Source organism: Sturnira hondurensis, unplaced genomic scaffold (assembly GCF_014824575.4).
Source record: "Sturnira hondurensis isolate 20B ecotype Veracruz unplaced genomic scaffold, ASM1482457v3 Scaffold0015793, whole genome shotgun sequence".
Taxonomy (NCBI): Eukaryota; Metazoa; Chordata; class Mammalia; order Chiroptera; family Phyllostomidae; genus Sturnira; species Sturnira hondurensis.
In genome coordinates this window covers 1623498-1645927 of record NW_028088424.1, presented here as the reverse complement: position 1 = coordinate 1645927, position 22430 = coordinate 1623498, and the positions used below count along the sequence as shown (strand labels likewise).

Sequence of the window (22430 nt, the reverse complement as noted above, 5' to 3'; positions counted from 1 at the left end):
ATTTAATGACACATGTCAATTATACCACCATAAAAAATTCTACATATATGATTGTAATTTAAAACAAACCTATGGGAACACTAGCATGAAACACAAAACAGAGAATGTGACACAGACATTTCCCTGTTCTTTTCTATATTTTAAAGCTTCATACAGATCAAAACTTTTAGATGAAAAGATGGCTAATATTTTTAAATGTTTAAAGCAAAGCATATTCCTTCCTTACTAGAGGGATTTCTTCACATCATTTTAAATGCCTACTAGACACACAGAGAAGTGATACACTGAAGAGTTATTTGGTATTTTTTCATTTGTCTACATATATTTATGAGTGCCATTGAAGTACAAGGCACTATCTAGATACTGGGGATATGAGGTGAACAAGAAAATGTCTCTGCCCTCATGGAACTTACTTTCTAATGGGGAAACAAAGCCAATAAAAAAACATCATAATGACACTGATCATGTTTTGTAAAGAATTAAAATACTTGGGGGGAGGAGAAAAAACAAACAAAAAATACTTATTACATTATAGGTAGTATAATAAATAATAGCATTTTTAGATTGGGAAGTCAGGGGAGGCTCAACTGACATGAAATTTGAGCTGACATCTGAATGATAAAAATCAGACTTGAGAAGAAAGGTAACAGAGCAAAGCCACACTCCGAGCAGAAATAAAATGTGTCCAGTTTGGGGAACTGAAAGCTCCATTGTGTCTGGGAAGTACCGGGTGCGGCAGTGGTATGAAGAGAAGACACTACCTCTTCCTTCAGGAACTTGTGGTGAAATAGAGCTTGGCACAGAATTTCTGATACTTCTCTTTTGGCATAAACCTTCAGAGAACTTCAAATTCATAATATCTACAGAACAGAAATATCAACTTTTTAAACAGAATTAAGTCTCCATTTTTTCCTTATAGACTACCTTCCTCATCTGCAATGAAAAGAGATCACGTGGCAATGTCAGCCTCAGAGAAGAAACATATTAATGTGTATTCAATAGAACAAGTCCATGCTAAGAAATTCAAATCTTCCAAAACTCAAAGCTTACTTGTCCTTGCCAAATTCAAATTTCCCAGGTCCAATTCGAAGTAGAGATCCATTGAGCCACTTAGGAAAATGTCCTCGGACTTGAGCAGAGATAACCTGTGGAGTCTCCTCCACCGTGGTCAGTAATGGTGCAATATATGGAAGACTCTCCTGCTTGCTGAAGATCTCTTTTGTCTGATGGCTATTTTCTGTGTACTTCTTCAAAACTGTGAAGAAGAAATCAAATACACAAAAAATGTTTACCAATCGTCTATAAATATGCCTATTTCTCCCTACTGCTCAGGGAAATGTAAACCTAACTCCAAATTAGTCTCCAAATTCCTCTCTCTCTTTCCTCATTCTCAGATCAGTTCTTTGGTTCTTCCTTTATTTTTTTTAACAACAATCCTTTTTCTATCTTTGCTGTACAAATATACTTAGGAATTAACTCAGGACTTTAATTATTATTATTATCATTTCTTATAATTGAACAGTGCTCATCTTCTCACAAGATAGAATCTAACCCTAGATGTGCTAATAGCAACCTGACTGTTATCATGAAAATGACCATCATTTAACATTATCATAATTATGTTGACCGTAGTACTTTATATACACCAGAATGTGACCTCAAAAATTTCATAGGGATTTATGGAGAGCATTCAATAGGATCTATAATTTAATTTCTTCTATTTTAATCTACACATGAATGTTACATGGCATTTTCTAGGAGAAGGGTGTCATAAACTAAACTATGCAGTGATATGTAGTCTAAAATTACCTGAAATTCAAAAGCCACAAGAAAAAAAATGATGATTATATAACAAAGATCTGGAAATTGTTCCTATTATTGCACACTTAGTGTTCAAAAGGCAGTATTGCCTCATACAGAGGGGTGGTCAAATATATAACTAATGAGGCACTATAAAATACAGTCATTTATTTTATTTTATAAAACCTTAACAGTGAGATAAAAGTCTAAACTACAACAACTAAGACATAGGGGCACTATTCCTCTAAAGTGAAATTTGCATTTTAGCAAGATATTTTACAGTGTTATATTTATTATCTCATTTCTTTAAAAAATATAGTTTAAAGTACATGAGACCTTCTACTTTGCTTTATGTAACAATTCAGTCAAACTCAACTCTTTCCTAATTTCACAAATTCACTTTTACCCTGAATGCCCTTCCCAGTAATCTATCTCTGAGGAAATTTTACCTATTGTTCAAAGTCTATCTCAAATACTTTAAGATGCAGCATAATGTATTGCTTAAAAATGTGGGCCCAAGGAGATCAGGTAGTTAGTATGGAATAATGCACATGAAACATACCCAGAAAAATACAATACAAATAAAAGTTTAATACATATCCACTGTTTCATTGCCCAGCAACCATTTTCCCTCCTGGCAACTGTACCTCTAGGATTTTCCTCTGGGGAGGCACCTCCTCTGCCTCAGTCCCTGTGCTGGGTAAGTAGACTTGACTCCACCCTAACAGGACTCGGCAAATGATGGGCCTGGCCAATCAGAGCACAACAACTGCTTTAGTACTAAGCGCGGTACCCAATCAGAATGAATGATACACAATGAGAAGAAGTAAAAAAAAAAAAAAACAGGCCCAGCCTCTACCTGGCTCCAGAATGCTTGGGCTAAAATCTTGCCTATTATTTTTCAGATAAATAGCCTCAAGCAAGACAATTAACCTCTTTGTATACCTCCCTCCTTTCTAAGATGGGGATAATGATCATTTTTATTGCTCCTAAGATTATAAATAACAAGTGGATTAGGTAATGCAAAGATTTAAGAAATTGTGAATATTGAAAAAATCTTAGCTATTATTTATGTAGCTTTAAACATATGTTTATTGATTTTAGAGACAGAGGAAGGGAGAGATGGAGGTGGAGACTGCGAGAGATGTGGATGCTGACTGGGAATCAAACTGCCAACCTTTTGGTATATGCAATGATGTTCCAACCAATTGAGCCACACTGGCAAAGGCTATTTATGTAGCTTTTAAGAATCAGTCCAACAAGATGTAATACATTCTTTCTTTAGATTATGAGGAGGACCCCAAACCCCAGAATTTATTTAAAAACTGTGCCATCTTACATGTTTAAACTTCAGTCACCTTCAAAGTACTCTCCATTTGATGCAGTACATCTACCAAGACGTTTTTCCACAGCTCAAAACAGTTTTTGAACTCATTGATTTTGATGCCTTTTAGTGCTTCTGCCATTTTTGGTTCCATCTCTTTCACATAGGCAAAACCTTTCCCTTTGAGGACTTGTTCATCCAGGAAACAAAAAAAGAGTTGCTGAGAACAAGATAAGGTGAATAGGGAGGGTGGTGCATGGGGGTCATGCCATTTTTTGGTAAAAAAACTGCTAAACACTCGGCTCAATGTGGGCAGTTGCACTTGTAAATCATCCATGGTGAAATGGGCAAATACACTGAAAGAATCTTCAACAAAACTCACTGAAGCCTAAAGCAGCCTCTCATAACAAACCCTGCTGGTGCACTGACACAGATGGGTTCCTAGAACACTCACCTAGCAGGGGAAGCCTGTACTATAAGGGGCCCACCCACCAGAAGATAATTCTGGGGTTCTTTTGTGTCCCCCTCATATTTATTTATTCAACAAAGTGTTGGGCACTGCTGAGGGTTAAAAAGATGTGACCTTTACTCTTTAATCTCAGCACTGTTCCTTGGTAATCTCATGTAGACCCTTAATGTCACCAATTACTTTATGCAGGTGATTCAATATATCAAAAGAGAATTCCTCATGATCCCGCTTCCAAATCAGTTTCCCACTTGCTAAATCACCTAGCTTCAACAACTCATGGGCCTTGAATTCTTCTTCACATTCACTAGCAGGTTGAATTCTACTGATTATACCCACAAAGGGCTAGAAAGAGGATGCTAAGGGGATGATATAGGATAACTTGTATAAATTAGTAGAACTCAGGAGTTTGCAAGGGTGCCTGGAGTAAATCCTTTGCAAGAACTTAGCCTCTGGCCAAGTAGCCCAGTTGGTTAGAGCGTCATCCCATAGCTCAAGGTTGTGGGTTTGATCGCCAGTTAGGGCACATACAAGAATCAACCAATGAATGTGTAAATGAGAGGAACAACAAATTGGTATCTCTTTCTCTCTCTCTCTCTCTCTCTCTCTCTCTCTCTGTCTTTCTCTCAAATCAATTAATAAAACTTTTTTTAAATTTACCAGTCCACCTCTCCAGGGCAACCCCACAAGTTTTTCTTCTGGTTTGAACTGTCCTATTCAGCACTTCAGCTTTTCTTGCCTATCAGTCAATTCCTTCCTACTGTCCTAATTTAGGCCCTCACAACCTATTAGATGGTTATTATCACAGCCTCTTATTTGGAAGGAGAAATCAGATAAGGGAACTATCTTCTAAACCAGGGTTTCCTAAATGGTGGGCCTCTTGATCCCCTTAACCCCTGGGATGGCCAGAGAATCACCTCCTGTTCTAAGCAATTTATTGAAGCTCCAGATTCCATCCAATTTACTTCAGTGTGAGAAAAAACGATTCTCAGTTTCTATGTGTCCTATCATGTAGAAAGGCTGAAAAGCACTGCTAATAAATCAATCTTCTTAAAAACAGACTTAATTATATCACATACTCCTCCATAAAATCTTCACAAATGACTCCTCACTGTCTACCAAGGAAACTCTAAGCTGCTTGGTCAGGCACTGATGAAGGCACTGTACAATCTCACACCAACCTGCCTCTTCAGTTCTGCTCTCACTCCAGTGGAGTCTGGACCATGCCTCTGATGACCATGTCAACATCATAACTGCACCCTTCTTTTCACCTTGCATATTTCTCACATCCTTCAGGTAAAATGCACTTAACTTATTCATCCTTCAAGATCCAGTGTCCTTGTCACTTGTTTTATAAATACAACATTATTTCTTATAGCAAAAACTGATTCTTAGTCTGAACTCACACAACAACTGTTTTAACTCTCTTATGGCACTTTCGTATTCTACTCATGCAATAAAGATTAATATACTTCATGAACTCTCCTACCAGGATGCCTTGAGTACAGACAAGGTCTTGGTTTTTGCCTTTACCCCAGCACCTAATACACTGACATGCACTGAATTACTGAATTAAATAATTTAAAGTTTATAGCATATATCAGCATGATTTCTAATAGCTCTATATCAGCCCATTTCAAAAAATAAAATCATGAGCCCTGGCTGGCGTAGCTCAGTGGACTGAGTGTGGGCTGCAAATCAAGGGTCATAGGTTCGATTCCCAGTCAGAGCACATGCCTGGGTTATGGGCCAGGTCTCCAATGGAGGCCATGTGAGAGGCAACCACACACTGATGTTTCTCTCTCTCTTTCTCCCTCCCTTCACCTCTCTAAAAATAAATGGATAAAATCTTTTTAAAAAAATAAATAAATAAAAATAAAATAAAATAAAATCATGAGCACTGACTGGTGTGGCTCAGTGTATTGAGCACCAGTCTGAGACCAAAGGGTCACCAGTTTGATTGCCAGTTAGTGTTACGGAACAGATACACCAGGCCGGACTCCAGAGGATGGTATACTAATACCATCTGGACCACCTACTGGGCCCCATCATCCGTGGCCAATTGGAAAGACATCTCAATGCAAGAGACTTGTGAAAAGGAAAGAAAATGTTTATTTAATGCTATACAGACTTAATGCAGTAACCTAACATCTTCATTAAAATATCAAAGTCCTTTAGGATATCCACCTACACACACACACACACACACACACACACACACACACACACACACAGGGCTCCCTTCTCCCCCTGCCCTAATTCTGGGTACTGTAACTCAGGAAAAGCCCACACGTCCGTGTTTCAGGCCCCTAGCACCATCAGCTGTGTCTCCAGGCAGGATCTCCAGTTAATCCAAGGTCATGTGGCACCTTATCACGGTCCACTGGCATGAGTTCTTTGTACCCATTTTTCCAGGCAAATTCTTTCCTGCTTCCCAGGCCATGCAGCCAAAAGGAGCACCCCAAAGCCTCATGGGCCTCTTCTACCGAAGCTGCAAGGTCTGAACTCCACGAAAAGTGCATGGCTTTCTTCTTCACCTGGCTGCAGGGGTTCCCACTCTGGCAAAGCCATGTGGCTTTTCTCCTTCACCTGGCCAAGAGGGGGTCCTCACTCTGCCCAAAACCAAGAGGCTCCCTTGCTAAAGCTACATGGTGATTCTCTCTCACATGGCTATGGGAGTCCCCATTCTGGCCAAAAGCATATGGTTCTCCTCCCCAGTGGCTGCTGTGTCTGGGTTTAAATCCCTGAGCCAATCTTCCTCTGTACCTCTATTTCCAGCTCCTCCCACAATCAGTTACACCTGCCAGTATTTCTATATTATTGCAAGTTTACTTGGCTGCCATCGTGAGTCTGGGCAGGTATGGCCCTATGTCTTGGGGCCAGTCTTCTCCAGGCTCCCACGCAGGTGCTGTAACTCAGGGGACCTGCCCCCCATTTACATCTTCGGGGGGAGGGGAGTGACTTCATCCCCCTGGTTCTAAGCCTGGCCACAGCCATTTAACATATCCAAGTGACCCACCAAAGGCTATAGGTATGTTAAATAACCATGCCATGGATTAGCTGCAAGGCTGTGGCTGTACAAAACAGCCCTGCATGTTCCTGCTCCCTGTGTCCCTTCCCCCAACTCACACCTGTGGGGGAAGGGGTGAGGACATCTTATATGTCTCTCCAATATTTCCTATACAGCTTGAGTTCTGGACAGCATTCCAAATCCCTTTTGGGGCCCCCCCTCTTGGCTGCACGGTGTATCATTAGGGCACATGCCTTGGTTGCTGGCCAGGCTCCCAGTAAGGGGTATGTGAGAGGCAAGCACACAGTGATGTTTCTCTCCCTTTCTCCCTCCTTTCCCCTCTCTCTAAAATTAAATAAATAAAATATTTTAATAAATTTAAAAATCATGTAACAATAGTAGCTACAATAGAAAGCTTCAAAACAATAGAGTGTTAGGGAAGTCCCTCGGAATGCAAATAGAAGAACCAGATATTTACATCAGAATGTAAAGCAGTGATTTCCAATTGAGAAAGGCCTAAATGGTGAATATTCTTGCTATTGCAAATCTAAGAGAATCCCAAAGTCCTGAAACCTACCCTTGTAACTCCTAGAAAATATACAAATGGAAAGTTTGTTTCCCTGACAAATAAACAAATCCTGACTCCCTCTTCTTGAACTCCAAGCTCTGCACTCACTGCCTTGTATCTGCTTCAAAATGAGTGGAAAACTTCAGAAGCTCCTAGTATTCTTCAGAAAAGGCACAGAATTATAAATTCAGCCTGGCAGGAAGAAGAAGATGACAGGACAAATCTCCTACCTGGAATCCGGCGTATCACAGATCGGAAACCCACTGCAACAGCACAAAGACGGCGGACAAAATGGAGGAAGTGTTGAAAAAACATTTTTGTATTAAGTAGCAGCAGATCCCGTGATTTCCAAATCCTCACATTCATTGGCAGTGAGGCTAAATCAACTTCCTGGGCAGTCCTTGGCTCACAAACAAAAACCGGGGAGAAGAGATGGGGGATGGGACAGAGGAGAGGCTTCAAAACAAGAGGAATCTCTCTGACTCTCATTTCCATGACAAGTACCCCAACAACCTACCTACTGTAAGTAGTGTTTGGAATATGAAATTAAACTACCAACAGTGGTCTCCCTCCCTAAACTCTCCTCATTCAAATCTGTCCTCACACTTCAATTAAGTCAGTTGATTCATGGATGAATTTCCTTAGGTTACTCCTCTCCCCTGAAAGATCCATATCTCCTTTCTGTGCAGAATAAAGTCCAAATGTAATCTGTCAACAAAGGACTCTACAATCTGACCAAAACCTACCTTTAACCCTTTGTCTCTCTGCCTTTCTAGCATTTCATTCTTCCTTTTCTTTTCTATTCATTTAATTTACAAAACATTTTCTCACAATCTAGAATGAATAAGGGAGGTCCTGTGAAGGTATGCTCTTAAAAACTTTAACCATATATATTTTATTAATTCAATAAACATTTTTGAGCACCACAGTATCAAATACTGCACTACAAATTGAGAAAACCAAGAAACAAAATTCAGTTCTGATTCTCTAGCAGTTTAGATGATACATTATTCCCCTTTGTGAATTTTCAGTCCAGTGAAATGAGTATAAATGTACCACATGTTTTTGTTCTTGTAGCCCTTTGAACAAATTTTTCCCTACCTGAAATGCTCTCCGTCTCCCCTTTTCAGACAAGATCAGGCACATTCAGGGTGGTATGGCCATAGACCTCCCTCTTCCCTTTTCAAAAACCCATTTGAAAATCTACCTCTTTGACCCCTTGCTAAAAAGCCCTACTCCCAATAGGAGTTACCAGCATTGCCACAAAGATTCTTTTAACATGTACATATCATGTCTTCCTAGCAAAGGCACCTAAGTGCAAATTCAAGAAAGGAGTGGTTAAAATTTTCAGAACAGAGCACAAGGAATATATTAAACTATTCTGTATTTCCCACAGTACCTAGCATAATATGATGTACAAAGATAGTCAATATATATTTTCATTTGTGATCAGTGAAAAATACAAATTTGTGAAATTATATTGAAATGAAAGAGTGATACTAGAAGTGTAAATTAAAGGGCAAATAAGCCTTAATTAGGCATTCAAGAATTTCTCCTCTAAGAGATAGCTATTCTGACCAGTACATGGTTTCTGCCAACACATCATTTCACTAAAAATCACTTAGTGTTAATCAAACCAAATGAAGAGACCAAATTGATTCTCTGACCCTGCACAGGAAGAATCAGATGCTTAGCAATGGAGACACTATCAAGATATAAGAAGTATATTATAAAATCCATTCTGAAACAACCTGTTAGACTTAGCTTTCATATTAATAATAAATGCTTAGGGGGAAAAATAACTCACGAACATTTTAGTAGTGATGGGCCAATAGTGTCATCTTTGGATTTATAACATTCAAGAACTCTGTAAGGTAAAAGAATAATTCAAAACCCAGGTGACATATCATGTCAAATGTAGTCTTCTGGTTGCATTTAATATTTTTAAATCCCATTTGTAATAGTTACTTGATGGGCCTCTATTAGTGTCTCTCTCTACAAACCTAGTAATTTTTCCACTTAATATGTTTAATAAATACTATTTTACTGTTTACAATCCTTTCTTGTATGAGTATTTTGTTATGTGGTAGGTATATATGCCTTGAAATAATTTTATGAAATGAGATTTAACTTCAACTTTAAAAAGCAACAAGACAAACATTCTGTCCAGTTGAAGAATACTAAATTCCTTGTGGTATTTTTTGTAAATATGTCCAAATTTGTGATTGCTTACATCAGCAAAATATATTTATTAGATTTAAAAATATATAATATATTGAATTAGATATGTGACTTAAAAATAAGTGCTATGGTTTTTAAAATCTGATTAATATAGTTATTACATATAATTATATAACACAGTAAAAACTTTCAATGAAATCATAACAGTGCCACCTTGGTTGGTGGGGCTTACTGGATTGAGCACTCGCCTGTGAACCAAGAGGTCACTGGTTTGATTCCCAGTCAGGGCGCATGCCTGGGTTGCACATGCCTGGGTTGGGGTTGTGCAAGAGGCAACCAATCATTTATCTCTTACACATTAATGTTTCCCTCCCTCTCTTTCTCTCTCCCTTCCCCTCTCTCTAAAAGCAAATAAACGTCATTAAAAACATAAATTTAAAAAGGAAAATAAAATAAAAAGACTATAAAAAAATCATAGCAGAGCCTTCCTCTGCTATAAAGGAAGGATTTTTATCAAAAAGGGAGGATTTTTTTTAGCTAGATAAGTATTAGAGGTCCACTAGTCCAAATTCAATTTCTGAATTATAACAGGATTGAAATGATTCACCAAAGTTGCCTTGTTTAGCCAATCTCTTTACTTCTGCTTTTTAAGTATATTTTATTGATTATGCTATTATAGTTTTCCCAATTTTTCCCCTTTATCCCCCCTCTGCCCTGCACCCCCAACCCTCCAGCTTCCCTCCTAATTCATGTCCATGTTTGTACATTTAAGTTCTCTGAGTCCTCTGTTTCTTATACTATTTTTGACCTCTCCCCATCTATTTAATGCCTACCAATTACACTTCTTCCTTGTACCTTTCCCCCACTATTCTTTCCCTCCCTCTCCCCACTGAAAAGCCTCCATTTGATGTCCATTTCTCTGATTCTGTTCTTGCTCTAGTTGTTTGCTTAGTTTTTGTTTTCGCTGTTTTTCTTTTTTTCCTTAGGTTCATCTGTTGATAGTTGTGAGTTTGTTGTCATTTTACTGTTCACAGTTTTTTTTAAAGATTTTATGTATTTATCTTTAGAGGGAAAGGGAAGGAGAGAGGGAGAGAAATATCAATGTATGGTTGTCTCTCATGCGTCCCATGCTGGGAACTGGCCTGCAACCCAGGCATGTGCCCTGACTGGGAATCGAATTGCGATCCTTTGGTTCACAGGCCCTCGCTCAATCCACTGAGCTACATCAGCCAGGGCTGTTCGGTTTTTGATCTTCCTTTTCTTAGATAAGTCCCTTTAACATTTCATATCATAAGGGCTGGGTAATGATGAACTCCTTTAACTTGACCTTCTCTGGGAAGCACTGTATCTGCCCTTTCATTCTAAATGAAAGCCTTGCTAGACAGACTAATCTTGGATGTAGGTCCTTGACTTTCATGCTTCAAATACTTCTTTCCAGCCCCTTCTTGCCTGTAAGGTTTCTTTTGAAAAGTCTGATAGCCTTATGGGAACTCCTTTGTAGGTAACACTTTCTTTTCCTCTTGCTGCTTCTAAGATTCTCTCCTTATCTTTAATCTTGAGTAACTTAATGATGATGTGCCTTGATGAGTTCCTCTTTGGGGCCAACTTCTTTGGGACTCTCTGAGCTTCCTGGAAGTCTATTTCCTTCACCAGATTGGAAAAGTTTTCCTTCATTATTTATTCAACTAAGTTTTCAATTTCTTGCTGCTGTTCTTCTCCTTCTAGCAACCCTATAATTAGGATATTGGAACGTTTCAGGTTGTCCCAGAGACTCCTCAGCCTCTCTTCATTTTTTTGAATTCTTGTTTCTTCATTCTGTTCCAGTTGGATGTTTATTTCTTCCTTTTGTTCCACGTCATTGATTCGAGTCCTGGTTTCCTTCCTGTCACTGTTGGTTCCCTGAATATTTTGCTTTATTTCAGTTTGGGTATCTTTCATTTGTTCTTTCACTTTTTGACCAAGCTCAATCAGTTCTGTGAGCATTTTGATTACCAGGGCTTTAAACTCTCCATCAAATAGGTTGACGATCTCCTTATTGCTTAGTTCTCTCTCTGAAGTTTTGCTCTGTTTTTTCATTTTGGCCCTATTTATTTCTTTGGGGCCTCTGTTAAGTTGTAAATTATACGGGGACAGGGCCTTACATATTCACCCGGGGAGGGAAACCCTCCTTGCTGTGCTGCGCTGCTGCTTGCAGGGGAGGTACCAGAGAGGGAACAATGCAGCTCACCTGCTCCTCTCTAGCCCACTTTTCAACAAACTCTTGTGTGATACTGGGAGTTTCTCCCACCGTGGCAACCACAGTAATCCATAGCCCACTCTGAGTCTCAGTTTTCCCTTAAGTCAGCCCCACCCGCAACACAATGCCTTACCAGTCTGATTGTTCTGTTTAACTGTTTCTTTAATGCCATGGTTGTCAGAACTCCATGCAGTTTGATTTTCTGGCACTTCTGTTTGTTCACTGATTTTAGATTGGTTGTTATCCTCCTTTTGGTTGTGCAAGGAAGCAAAGGGTTTCTACCCATGCCTCCATCTTGGCTGGAACCTCTTTACTTCTGGACCACTAATTTTATCCCATACCACACAACTGCTAAAACTTGTAAGTACAATTCATTAACAACATCACTGACATGGTTGTATAAAAAAGCCAAGTCATATGAGGTTCTGGTTATTTCTGGTTTTTATTTTTACCACAAGAAAATAATTATAAATGAAAAGCTTTTATTAATCATGTAAAATAACTAATAGTGAAAATAATCAAATGATAATATTAAATAGAAAGAGCACATATAGTTCATTACATATTGAGAAACTGGACAAATCACCTTTAGGTTGTAATTTTTTATAATACTGATCATGAAAAACATTTCAAAACTATCTCCAAAGCTATCTGCTATTTAAACAAAATGTTTTTTAATGTACACTATTGTTAAACATTATCAAATTAACTCACTGAGTCCTCTTTTAGAAGTTGAAGGCAAGGGCATTTAAGAAAAAAGAATTCTTATATAATTTAAATAATTTACACTTTTATAAAATACACCAAATATTTGATCCTCAAAAGAAAACCTACATATTCCATATCAGTGTCCAGTTTAAAGATCCCTTTAAATCTAGAAAAGAAATTCAGGGAGTTTCCCCTTCTATGTTTAAGGTACACATTTTCTTTAACAACTTTTGGAGCATATATGTCATTCTTTCATTACAACAATAATGGGTTTAAATTATCAGCTTATTTTAAGTACACGATTTTATTTGTGCAATGTGTTTGCAATTACTGTAAACCTCTGTTTCAGAAGCTCTCTTTTTTGTACCAGAAAGTTTTCAATAGTATTGGCTTCTTTGAAGAGTCCATCTATCTCATCAATATAAGATGCATCTACTGCTGCTCTCTCACTAATGGGGGAAAAAAAGTTTTATGTTAAATTAAATAGTTAAATAGTTATATCAAAACACTATCATAGTAATGTTCTTTATTATACTATATTTGTTAGTTATTTCATTTAAATAGCTTTATACATTGGAAAACTGTTTACAAACACTCTTCAGTGAAACTTCAATTAGTTCCACAAATATTTTGACTACTCCAATTCTCCTGACACAGCAGAATGTGTATCTTATACATTATAATTCTAACATCAAACAATATGCACTTGTGTTTCACTTAACAGTGTTGATATGCTTGGAGAAACACATTATCAGATGATCTGATTATTGCACAAACATCATAGAGTGCACTTACACAAACCTAGACGGTATATAGCCTAGTACACACTTAGGCTATATGGTACAGTCTATGCTCCTAAGCTACAAACCTGTACAACACATTACTATACTGAATACTATAGGCAATTTTAACCCATAGGTAAGCATTTATCTAAACATTAAAAAGTTACAGTAAATATACAGTATAAAAAGTTTTTAATGGTATACCTGTACAGGGCACTTAGTGTGAATGGAGCTTACAGGACTGAAAGTTACTCTGGTTGAGTCAGTGATTGAAGAGCAAGTGAATGTGAGGGTCTAGGACATTACTGTACACTACTGTAGACTTTATAGACACTGGCTTATAAACAAAAAATGGGGAGGAGGGATAGGGGATGGGATGGAGGAGAGGCTTCAAAACACGGGAAATCTCTCTCATTCTCATTTCCATGACAAGTACCCCAACAACCTATCTATAATATGTAGTGTTTGGAATATGAAATTAAACTACCAACAGTGGTCTCCCTCTCTAAACTCTCCTCATTCAAATCTGTCCTCACACTTCAATTAAGTCAGTTGATTCATGGATGAATTTCGTTATGTTACTTCTCTCCCCTGAAAGATTCACAAAGCCCTCCCTCCTACTTCCTTCTGACAGAAGGGAGTCAGAACATTGAAGGCGTCGATGCTGCTCCATGAACAGAAACGGAGGCACACGGACTGAAAATATCAAAGAAAAACTGGCTGGGTAAGGTGTAAATCACTGTAACAGTAACTGTCAGAAGGGAATGAAAGGTAGCCTGAGAATCAGTAAGAATAAAAAAATCAAGAAGGAAATACAAAGGAACATAGGGGATAGTCATATTGTCTGGCAACTGCATGTTGGAGCAAGTGGTCATATTAAAGAACTTTGTGATATTCATTATTTTTAAAAGAGGTTATTTAACATGGAGAGGGTATAGAACTGAGGATTCAATTTGACTTTGGAATTTTATTTTTGGTTCTATTGACTTTATCTGGCATAAAGGGCTCTCTCTAGCATTGGACTGATAGAATACATAAAGTTCACCTATATTTTACATCATTATAACCTGAAAATATTTCCAAAGTACAGGGATAGGCTGCCTCCACACTATCACAGAAAGCTTTTACTAAAGTGGCAGTGGCACTTATACTTGTTAAGATAGCTCCTTCAGAACTATGTCATTGTATAGGATCTTAGGTCCTCAACAAGTATTTTTAATAGCAAAGTACTCTGAAGACTATCAACCTAGAACTGAGAGGACTATAGCCCTCTCTGAAAATGTAGCACTGGGGGAACAGTCTCTTCTGTGCTGAATCAGGTCAGTGCCTGACTGTTTAAGTTGTAACCTGTGCAGTCAAAACTGAAGTTCCATGAATAAGAGAGAATCTACTACCAAGCCTCACAGATACAAGTCCCATCAGAGGAAAACAAAATTCCTCCTGAGCCACATAGCCTTCCATCTCTTACAGGCAATTCAGCTCTGCTGGAATCTATGGGACCACTGTCGTACATGTGATCTGTCGTTGACTGAGACATCATTATATGGAGCATGACTACACACTATTTTGACAATCACACAAATATAATGACTGTCCAGTAGTTTTAAAAAACACCTTATAGCACTGGCTGGTGTGGCTCAGTGGACTGAATGCTGGCCTGCGAACCAGAGAGTCAGAGGTTTGGTTGCAGGACAGGTTTGGTCACATGCTTGGTTGCAGGACAGGTTCCCTGTGGGGGTGTCGCACAAGAGGCAACCACATATAGATATTTCTCTCACTCCCTTTCTTCCTTCCTTCCTTCCCCTTGCTTTAAAAATAAATAAATAAAATCTTTTTAAAACCCCTTATAAAACATGATAACCTCACATCAATAAAATATTAAAATTCATCCTTCAAATATATATAGATATTTAAATATTTCATAAATATATTTATTTTATTTTTAATATCACCCTATTATTATCATTAACTTCACCAAATGGTAGTTTTCTAAAAGAGGTTTTATCATAAAAATTTAAATGTTACATCATCTAATTAGAGAGCAAAATATATGCAGCCTAGTATTCATTCCAGTAATAGCAAACAAAGGATATTCAGTGAAAAAGGTGGGGTTATTCTCTGAAAATAACAAACTAATTTGTTATAAAAAATTGAGGTATAATTTAAAAATTCCAAAATTATAATAACTAGATAGTTTCTGCAGCCACTGAACTAAAGTTCCCATTATGGAGTTTCTAGAAGAAAACTTCTAAAATAAAGATTCAAGAGAATATACTATAAGTACTTACCTTAAGATGTTTGCATATGTAGACAACATTAGATTAATTTCCTTGCTCATATCTATAAAAAAAATCACTAAGTTATGAAATACCACAAACCTTCTGTTTATTATAAAAATAAATATAGAGAAATATAAGCATTATATATACATCACCATTCAAATCTTTCTCCAGGGCTTCATCTTTATAAAATAGTCCAGAGCTTTCAGAGAAAGAGGAATCTGATTTTCCAAGAGAGGACAGTTGGAGACTATCTGGCATTTGAGGCTAATATATGAAAGTAAAAGAAAACAGGTAAATAGTCAACAAGATCCGTAGGATATATATTTTCTATTTTTTAAAAGCAAAATAAAACATCTTTCAGAAAAAAGCAAACATGCTAGAAATTATATGATCTTGTATCCTAATTATGCATTTGAAATTTTATTACCAAGGAAATTTTGAGTCTCAACAAGCACCTTATTCAACATACTAAATTTTGTTTTGACTTTTTTATTAGATTTTGAAATATGGTATTAAGCTCCTGATGAAAAAGTTTCCTGTACCTTGAGCCAGTAGATATTTCCACAGCAATATAAGAAAACTTTCACTTAGACAACAGCCAAATGCTTGAAAGTTTTTGCAAGTAACATAGCCTTTAAACAAGCAAATAATGTCCCAAATGCAAACATCAATTGGTGGGGATAGTAGTGAAGAAGGGCAGAATACAGTATTTTTATTTTAAAGGATCAGCAACTCCAGTACAAATCACACATTATAGCAAAATAATTATTTAAAGTTTTGGGTATCATAAAGATATGGATCCACTTCTGTCCCTAGATCACAAATTACCACAAAAAAGTCTCCCAACAGTTTCTTGGTAAACTATATATTTAGTAAAAAAGCAGCTGGAGTCACCATTGTTCCTGCTGGGACAATCCCAGCTCTAGAAATGTGAAAACTTAAATTACATCTATCAACAAAACTTTCTTAACTGGAAGAAAACTGAGAATTAACATGTTTTGCCATATATAATGTGTACTTTTTGCCTAAATTTTTTAGGGAAAATAAGGATGTACATTATTTGGGGTATAAAAATTACAAAGCATGGGTATAATAACAGACATGATAATCCTGTGTATAATGCACACAAAACATGGGTGCACATTATACATGGCAAAATATGGTGTATATACAAAATAAAATAAAGTAAACCATGGCAACTGATCAATGTCTCTCTCTCTCTCCCCTTCCCTTCCCTTCTCTCTAAAAAAACACACACACGCACATAAAATCTTAAAGAATCATAAAATAAAATAAAACATTAAGGCTCAGGGAGCATATAAATTACCTCCAACTCTCTTGGTCTCTTGCAGCTTCCAGTATCAGGTTTTACAAGGTGACTTGCCATCATATTCTGTAGACAAGAGCTGCAAATTTTTGAGCAATGCCAAATTGAAGTACCAACTCCATGCTACACAGCCCTCTTAAAAATTTCCCCTTTTGTCCACTCAGTGCCATGGTTAATTTTGACTCTCATTATCTGTCACTCACCTAAACTACGCATTTTTCCCTTATCTAACTTATCCTACCAACTGCTGTTTGGGCAGTCTTTCAAAACTCTTGACTACTGTATTCCCTTAACCTTTCAAAACTTTAACTACTGCATTCCCTTATCTCAAAAATTTTCCCTTTACTATTCACTGATCCAGAATAAGTTCAAATTCCATTCCTATATCATCTAGGGCCAATCTACCATTCCCATGATTTTCCTCTATTGCTTCTACATAGAGTGAGCCAAGCTAGTATCTCTAGCACTACTGCCTTGCATCAGGATTCATTTAAGATTCTTCTACCATTACAATACCTTAATGTTCAAATGGATATTATTGTTCATCTAAGTCAATCTCATTTTTTCACAGACATGAAAACGGGCAGAGATAAGTTGACCAAGTTCAAACAAGTAAAACTGGGATGGACTAGACCAGATCTTTTCCAGCCTGAAGTCTCCTACCTTCATGTACCATAAAATTTTACTTTTAAATTATTTTTCCATAAAAAATTCTGAAGATAATTTCCCTTGGTGTCTGAAAGATTAAGTTTAAAGAGAAAATGTTGCAACCTAGAATGGTATAGGCTCTACATCTTAAAGAGGAGGAGCCCTGTCTCCACTCAAGCTATCAATTAACTTAGCTTGTTTTTGAGAAATTATGCTGACGTCAATAATTTTAATTAACCTGTTTGATTAGTCACATGTAATATTCCTGTTTGATTAGTCACATGTAATACATAGTAACGATGTTTGTTTAGTAAATTCCGTATCATGCTTCTACATTCCTGTCAGTACCTTTCTGGTAAGTTTAAGTGTCATAATAGTGATACACAGAAAACACTACACATGCACTGTAGCGCTGGCTTTGCCATGGGAAACGTCTCATAGTAACCACCAAGTTTCTCTTCTCCCTTCCCCTTTTTCTCTTCCCTTTTCCTCTTCCACCTCTTCTCCTCTCAAAAAGTAACTGCATGTGCACACATTTCAAATACAAGTAGGTAATTCTGTTTCTGTAAAAAATTATTTCTTATACAACATAGGGCCTTCGATGAATCCAGGCCTTGTCCTGTGACAAACAGGACTGACATCAGCTGTGCAATCTACGGCTTCAATGACGCCATCACTACCAAGATCGATCCCTTTGCCGCATACAGTTTCTCTTCCCCTAGTTTTGTCTTTCTCCTCAATGTCTTTTCCCCTAGTTTTGTCTTTCGCCTCACCCCCTCAGGCCATTTCACCTACCTTGTTTCTCATTTCCCACCACCCACATCCCCGTCTTTCCTCCCTACTGGTGAGTCAGCCCCACTAGAGACCCTAAGAGGAGGCCTTCACTCTCTCTCACTGTCTTGTTTCACACTCGCACAGTCATCCCCCAAAGCAGTCAGTCTACCGCCCGCTGTGCTCACGGCCTCTCCACCTCAGCGAAGGCGCGGGAAAGAAGAAACCAGCCGGGTGCTAGTGCGCAGGCGCCGCAGGCTCCGTAGACGCTGTGGGCGTGGCAGCAGAGATAGGCTCCTGACGTTCGGGCACGCAGCGTGTGCTAAGCACGTGAGCACGTGAGGGAGCCGCCACCGCCTCCTGGAGGCCAGCCGGGAGTCCCGCCCCACTCCTCGCATTCTGTCACAGGAAGACGGCTTTTTTCCGCTTCTCTCTCACTTGTCCCTTCGATTTGGAATCTTCATGAAATGAAACTTTCTTCCTGCCTCCCAGAGTGTGTTTGGGGAAGAATAGGAAAAGTCTAAGACTCATTTCTCCAGAAAGAACGTGGAAGACTTGCCAGAGCAAGACTAGATTGTGTCCCAGCCATTTTGGAATCTCAGAAAAGGAACACAAAGTAGTACACCAACCACCACTTTTACGTCTTATTCCACACGGTTTGTGTCATGGAAGGGTTTATGCGTGAATCCTCCTGGCCTGCAAGCAAGCCAGACTTCGAGATCAGAGCCTCCACTCCTTGACTGTGTTTTCTTTGGTGCAACCAAACTTTGAGAATCATGCCCTTTTAGAAAATTACTTTCCTGATATACCAATAAGTTTAGTCCACTTAATTGACAGCATTCAAGAAACGTTTTGTATCACACATGACCCACATACTTGAAGCTTAGCCTATTGAGTGCTTTAATGTGGCGACTTTGACCTGTAATTTCAAAGATAGACATTCAAACTTATGCCCAGTTAGATGATACGGAAATAAAAAAGGATATCAGCTCATAAAACAAAGGTCAATAACACCCATCCCCATAAATTCCAGGTACCCGGTCTTACACCTGTGAAAATTTATGACCCATACCTTAATCTAGACTAATAGGGAGGACCTATAGGAGAAGCTCACACCCTATGTCTCAAAAAGCACTGTGGGAAGAGCTTTATATGTTACAACAGAACTCGTGGTTGTAATAGCCCCTTCAATTAACTTGCTTTTCCTTTCTATAAAGTGCCTCCTTTTTCCAGGCATGAATCTCCACATGGTTGGCCATATCTGCACATTTTGTAGTGTGATCTTTCTTTTCCCAAATAGATACTTTTCTGTGAGGGAATACCTAGAAATTATAAAATTGACACAGGAAATTATATTTAACATATAAAATTATATGTTTCTCTCCCTTGGTTTATTTATTAGAGAGAGGGGAAGGGAAGGAGAAAGAGAAGAGAAACATTGATTGGTTGCCACTCATATGTGCCCCACCTTGGGCCAGCCCACACCCTAGGCATGTGCCTTGACCCCAGAATCCAACCAGTGACCTTTCACTTTGAGGGTCAGCCCAACCAACTGAGCTACACTAGTCAGAGCTCCTTTGGCTTATTTAAATGCTATTTGTCATACAGGGTTGTAAGTGTTGTGTGTATATGTTTATTTATTGCCTGTTTGTGAAAAAGCCAATTGTTTTAAATAAGTTCCTAGAAAACACGTGCTCAATTTGTTTAACTTTATTTGCTAATATTGTGACCTATCAATCACTGAATAAAACTAGACTAGATAATTATGGTGCAGTTACTGACAGTCTTTAAAGGATGTCAATCTATGTTGAATTTTCCCCACCTGTGGTAAAATGAGGGAAAAAGTAATGAAAATTCTATAAAGCTAATGTGTTTTTTTTAATGTCATTTATTCTGATACTATGTCCTAATATTTTTGGCGTTAAAGTGTCCTTCCATGAAATAAAAATATAAAGACTTTTAGATTTTTAATGTCCTTAGTAAAATATAAAGTTGTCCATTCAGTGTTTACCTAGTCTTATCATCATTATTGGTATTATTTTTATGGTCATTAAATTCCAAAGTGTGTAAAATACTGATCTAATTTCTCTCCCAGCCTTCACAGGTAGTTAATCAGTTTTTAAAATATTTCCAGGATCCCTGAGTGGTGTGGCTCGGTGGGTGGGGCATCATCCCACAAACTGAAAAGCTGAAGGTTTGATTCCCAGTCAGGTCGCATGACTGGTTTCAGGCTGGGTCCCCTGTTGGGAACTTCTGAGAGACATTCTCAGTCATCAATGCTTCTCTCTCTGTCTCTCTTCCTCCCTCCCCCCTCTCTAAAAATAAATAAAGAATATCTTTTAAAAAATAAAAGATGAAATAAAATATTTTCAGAATAATACATGAATGTTTACATCAGATTAAGAAAACACTATGATCATTTCATTTTACTTTTAAAATCTTATCTCAATAGTATAAGCTAAATGAGTAAAAACAAGTGAGAGGGTGAGTAGTGTTATTGTTGTCTAGTGCTTTAAAATATTCAGTCCTGGCTGATGTGGCCAGTGGATTGAGTACCAGTCTGCAAAGCAAAAGGTCACCAGTTCAATTCCCAGTCAACACATACCTGGATTGCATAGTGTTTCCTGTGATGCAGGCCAGGTCCCCAGGATGAGAAGCAACCACACATTGATGCTTCTCTTCCTCTCTTTCTCCCTCCCTCCCCCTCACTCTAAAAATAAATAAATAAAATCTGTAAAATAAAATAAAATATTCAAAGAATGCCCTCACCATTGATTGAGTGTCATCCTGTTAGGTCTAGGATCCACAGCAAACCAAGGCAGGGGAGGGGAGGGAGACATGTCTCACACACTAACTCAGCAGTCCTGAGCCTGGTCCAATAATATTGCCAAGTGTTCCAACATCACAGAAAACACCATGCTTATACAGGAGGAAGGGAGTCCTTGAAATTCTGTATATCAATTCCACTATCTGGGGAAGAATCTATACACTGTATTTTCATCCCAAAGCCTGCAGGAGAGGGTCCCCGGCACTCAAAGAAAGGGCTCATAAAACAGCTTTGGTTAATTGCCTACCTCTGGTCACTCTGTTTTACCAGGGAGTCCCTAGTGCTTTCAGAAAAAGCCCATAAATAACTCCGGGTAACTGCCTCAACTTTAATTAACTGTCTCCAGTTACATATCTGATTTACAACAAGATGAACAAATGGGGTCTGGAGAATGACAAGGATTTGAGCTAACATACCTAAACTTGGGTAGTAACATCCCCCAGGGAAAGCTGGCACCACCTTTACCTGCCAATCAATATGTAACTTTTTTACTGTGCCATCTATGTAAGTCCTCAAGACAAAGGACCTCATGCCTTTGGCCACCCTTACCTTGCCCTGCCCTGAATCTACGCCTTTCAACGCCCCACCTTAGCTAGGCTTGTTCTAGTCAGTCCATGAGAATTTATCACTAATAAATCTTGCTAACATAATAATAGATTTGCTGATCTGTAATTTTTTACTGTGTCTGCAAGAGGAAGTGAGTTTCTCCTGCAACAATCCCCCAAAACAACTAGGTGCTGGCTCGATTCCGGGTCAGGGCACATGCCCGAGTTGCGGTTCTGTCCCTGTCCCTGTGTATGTGTGGGAGAGAGGCAACCTGCAGATGTTTCTCTCCCTCTCTTACTCCTTTCCTTCGCTTCTAAAAGTAAATAAATAAAATCGTTAAAAAATTTCAAAGAGCTATCATCACCTCATTTAATCTTAAATATCCCTATGAAGTAGGCAGCACACGGAGACATTTGGGCTACTCTGTATCAAAGAAAAAACTGTGTCCTGAAACTAAGAAATGTGTTAAGTTATGCATTCTAAATCTTTACAGCGGGAGAAAAATAACCGGCAAAAGGCCGTTTAAAATTAAACTTGTTTGGTCCTCTGCTACTGATCACTATTTGACACCACCTCATTCTTTCATGTTAAATGGCCCGATTGGACATTACAGCTAGAGAGAATGAAAACTTATTTCAACTTCAATCGTATGTGTATTATTTTACGCTTCTTAAATGTGCTATGTTTTACTTCTGATAATCACCATGCCAAGCACCTTCAGCCATCCTGCCACAGACTTCCTTTGTAATCACTACTGTGGATATCATATAAAATGTGGTATAAAAATATGATATAAAAGTATTTGACCTTACATACGACCTTATAAAATGAAAACAATCTTGTTAAAAACAAAACAAAAACATTTGAACTAGCTACTAATGTAAGCATTGTGTTTCGTAACTCTAGAACCCCTCTATTCCCGTACAGTCTCTGTACTGGCAAGAAAACAAAAAC

At 38.1% G+C, this 22430-nt stretch overlaps 2 protein-coding genes across 4 annotated transcripts in view; both read right to left on the bottom strand.

Annotated features, from left to right (window-relative positions):
- The window catches only part of BCO2 (beta-carotene oxygenase 2), a 44639-nt gene extending 37003 nt beyond the window's left edge, over positions 1-7636 (bottom strand). The window contains exons 1-2 of one of the 3 annotated variants that reach the window (XM_037065593.1): positions 7399-7636; positions 1051-1255 (exon numbers count right to left, since the gene is read on the bottom strand). In XM_037065593.1, the coding sequence (XP_036921488.1) occupies positions 1051-1255; positions 7399-7534 (341 nt within the window). In that variant the 5' untranslated portion in view covers positions 7535-7636. The remainder of the gene's footprint in view (positions 1-1050; positions 1256-7398) is intronic. The other 2 variants (XM_037065592.1, XM_037065594.1) reach the window with 2 other exon arrangements.
- Positions 7637-12525: 4889 nt separating this feature from the next.
- Positions 12526-17573, bottom strand: TEX12 (testis expressed 12). The gene is made up of 4 exons (XM_037065591.1): positions 16685-17573; positions 15510-15621; positions 15364-15415; positions 12526-12742 (listed from the first exon to the last, which is right to left on the bottom strand). Exons 1-4 carry the CDS (start codon positions 16745-16747, stop codon positions 12598-12600), a joined length of 372 nt encoding a protein of 123 aa, XP_036921486.1. The 5' UTR covers positions 16748-17573; the 3' UTR covers positions 12526-12597.
- Between the last annotated feature and the right edge of the window lie 4857 nt (positions 17574-22430).

Excerpts from the sequence above, each read along its gene's own strand:
- TEX12 (XM_037065591.1), bottom strand. The coding sequence starts at position 16,747 with ATGATGGCAAGTCACCTTGTAAAACCTGATACTGGAAGCTGCAAGAGA. Across the intron at positions 15,622-16,684 it reads AGAGACCAAGAGAGTTGGAG|CCTCAAATGCCAGATAGTCT; the intron begins GTAATTTATATG and ends TTCATATATTAG. Across the intron at positions 12,743-15,363 it reads ACATATGCAAACATCTTAAG|TGAGAGAGCAGCAGTAGATG; the intron begins GTAAGTACTTAT and ends TTCCCCCATTAG.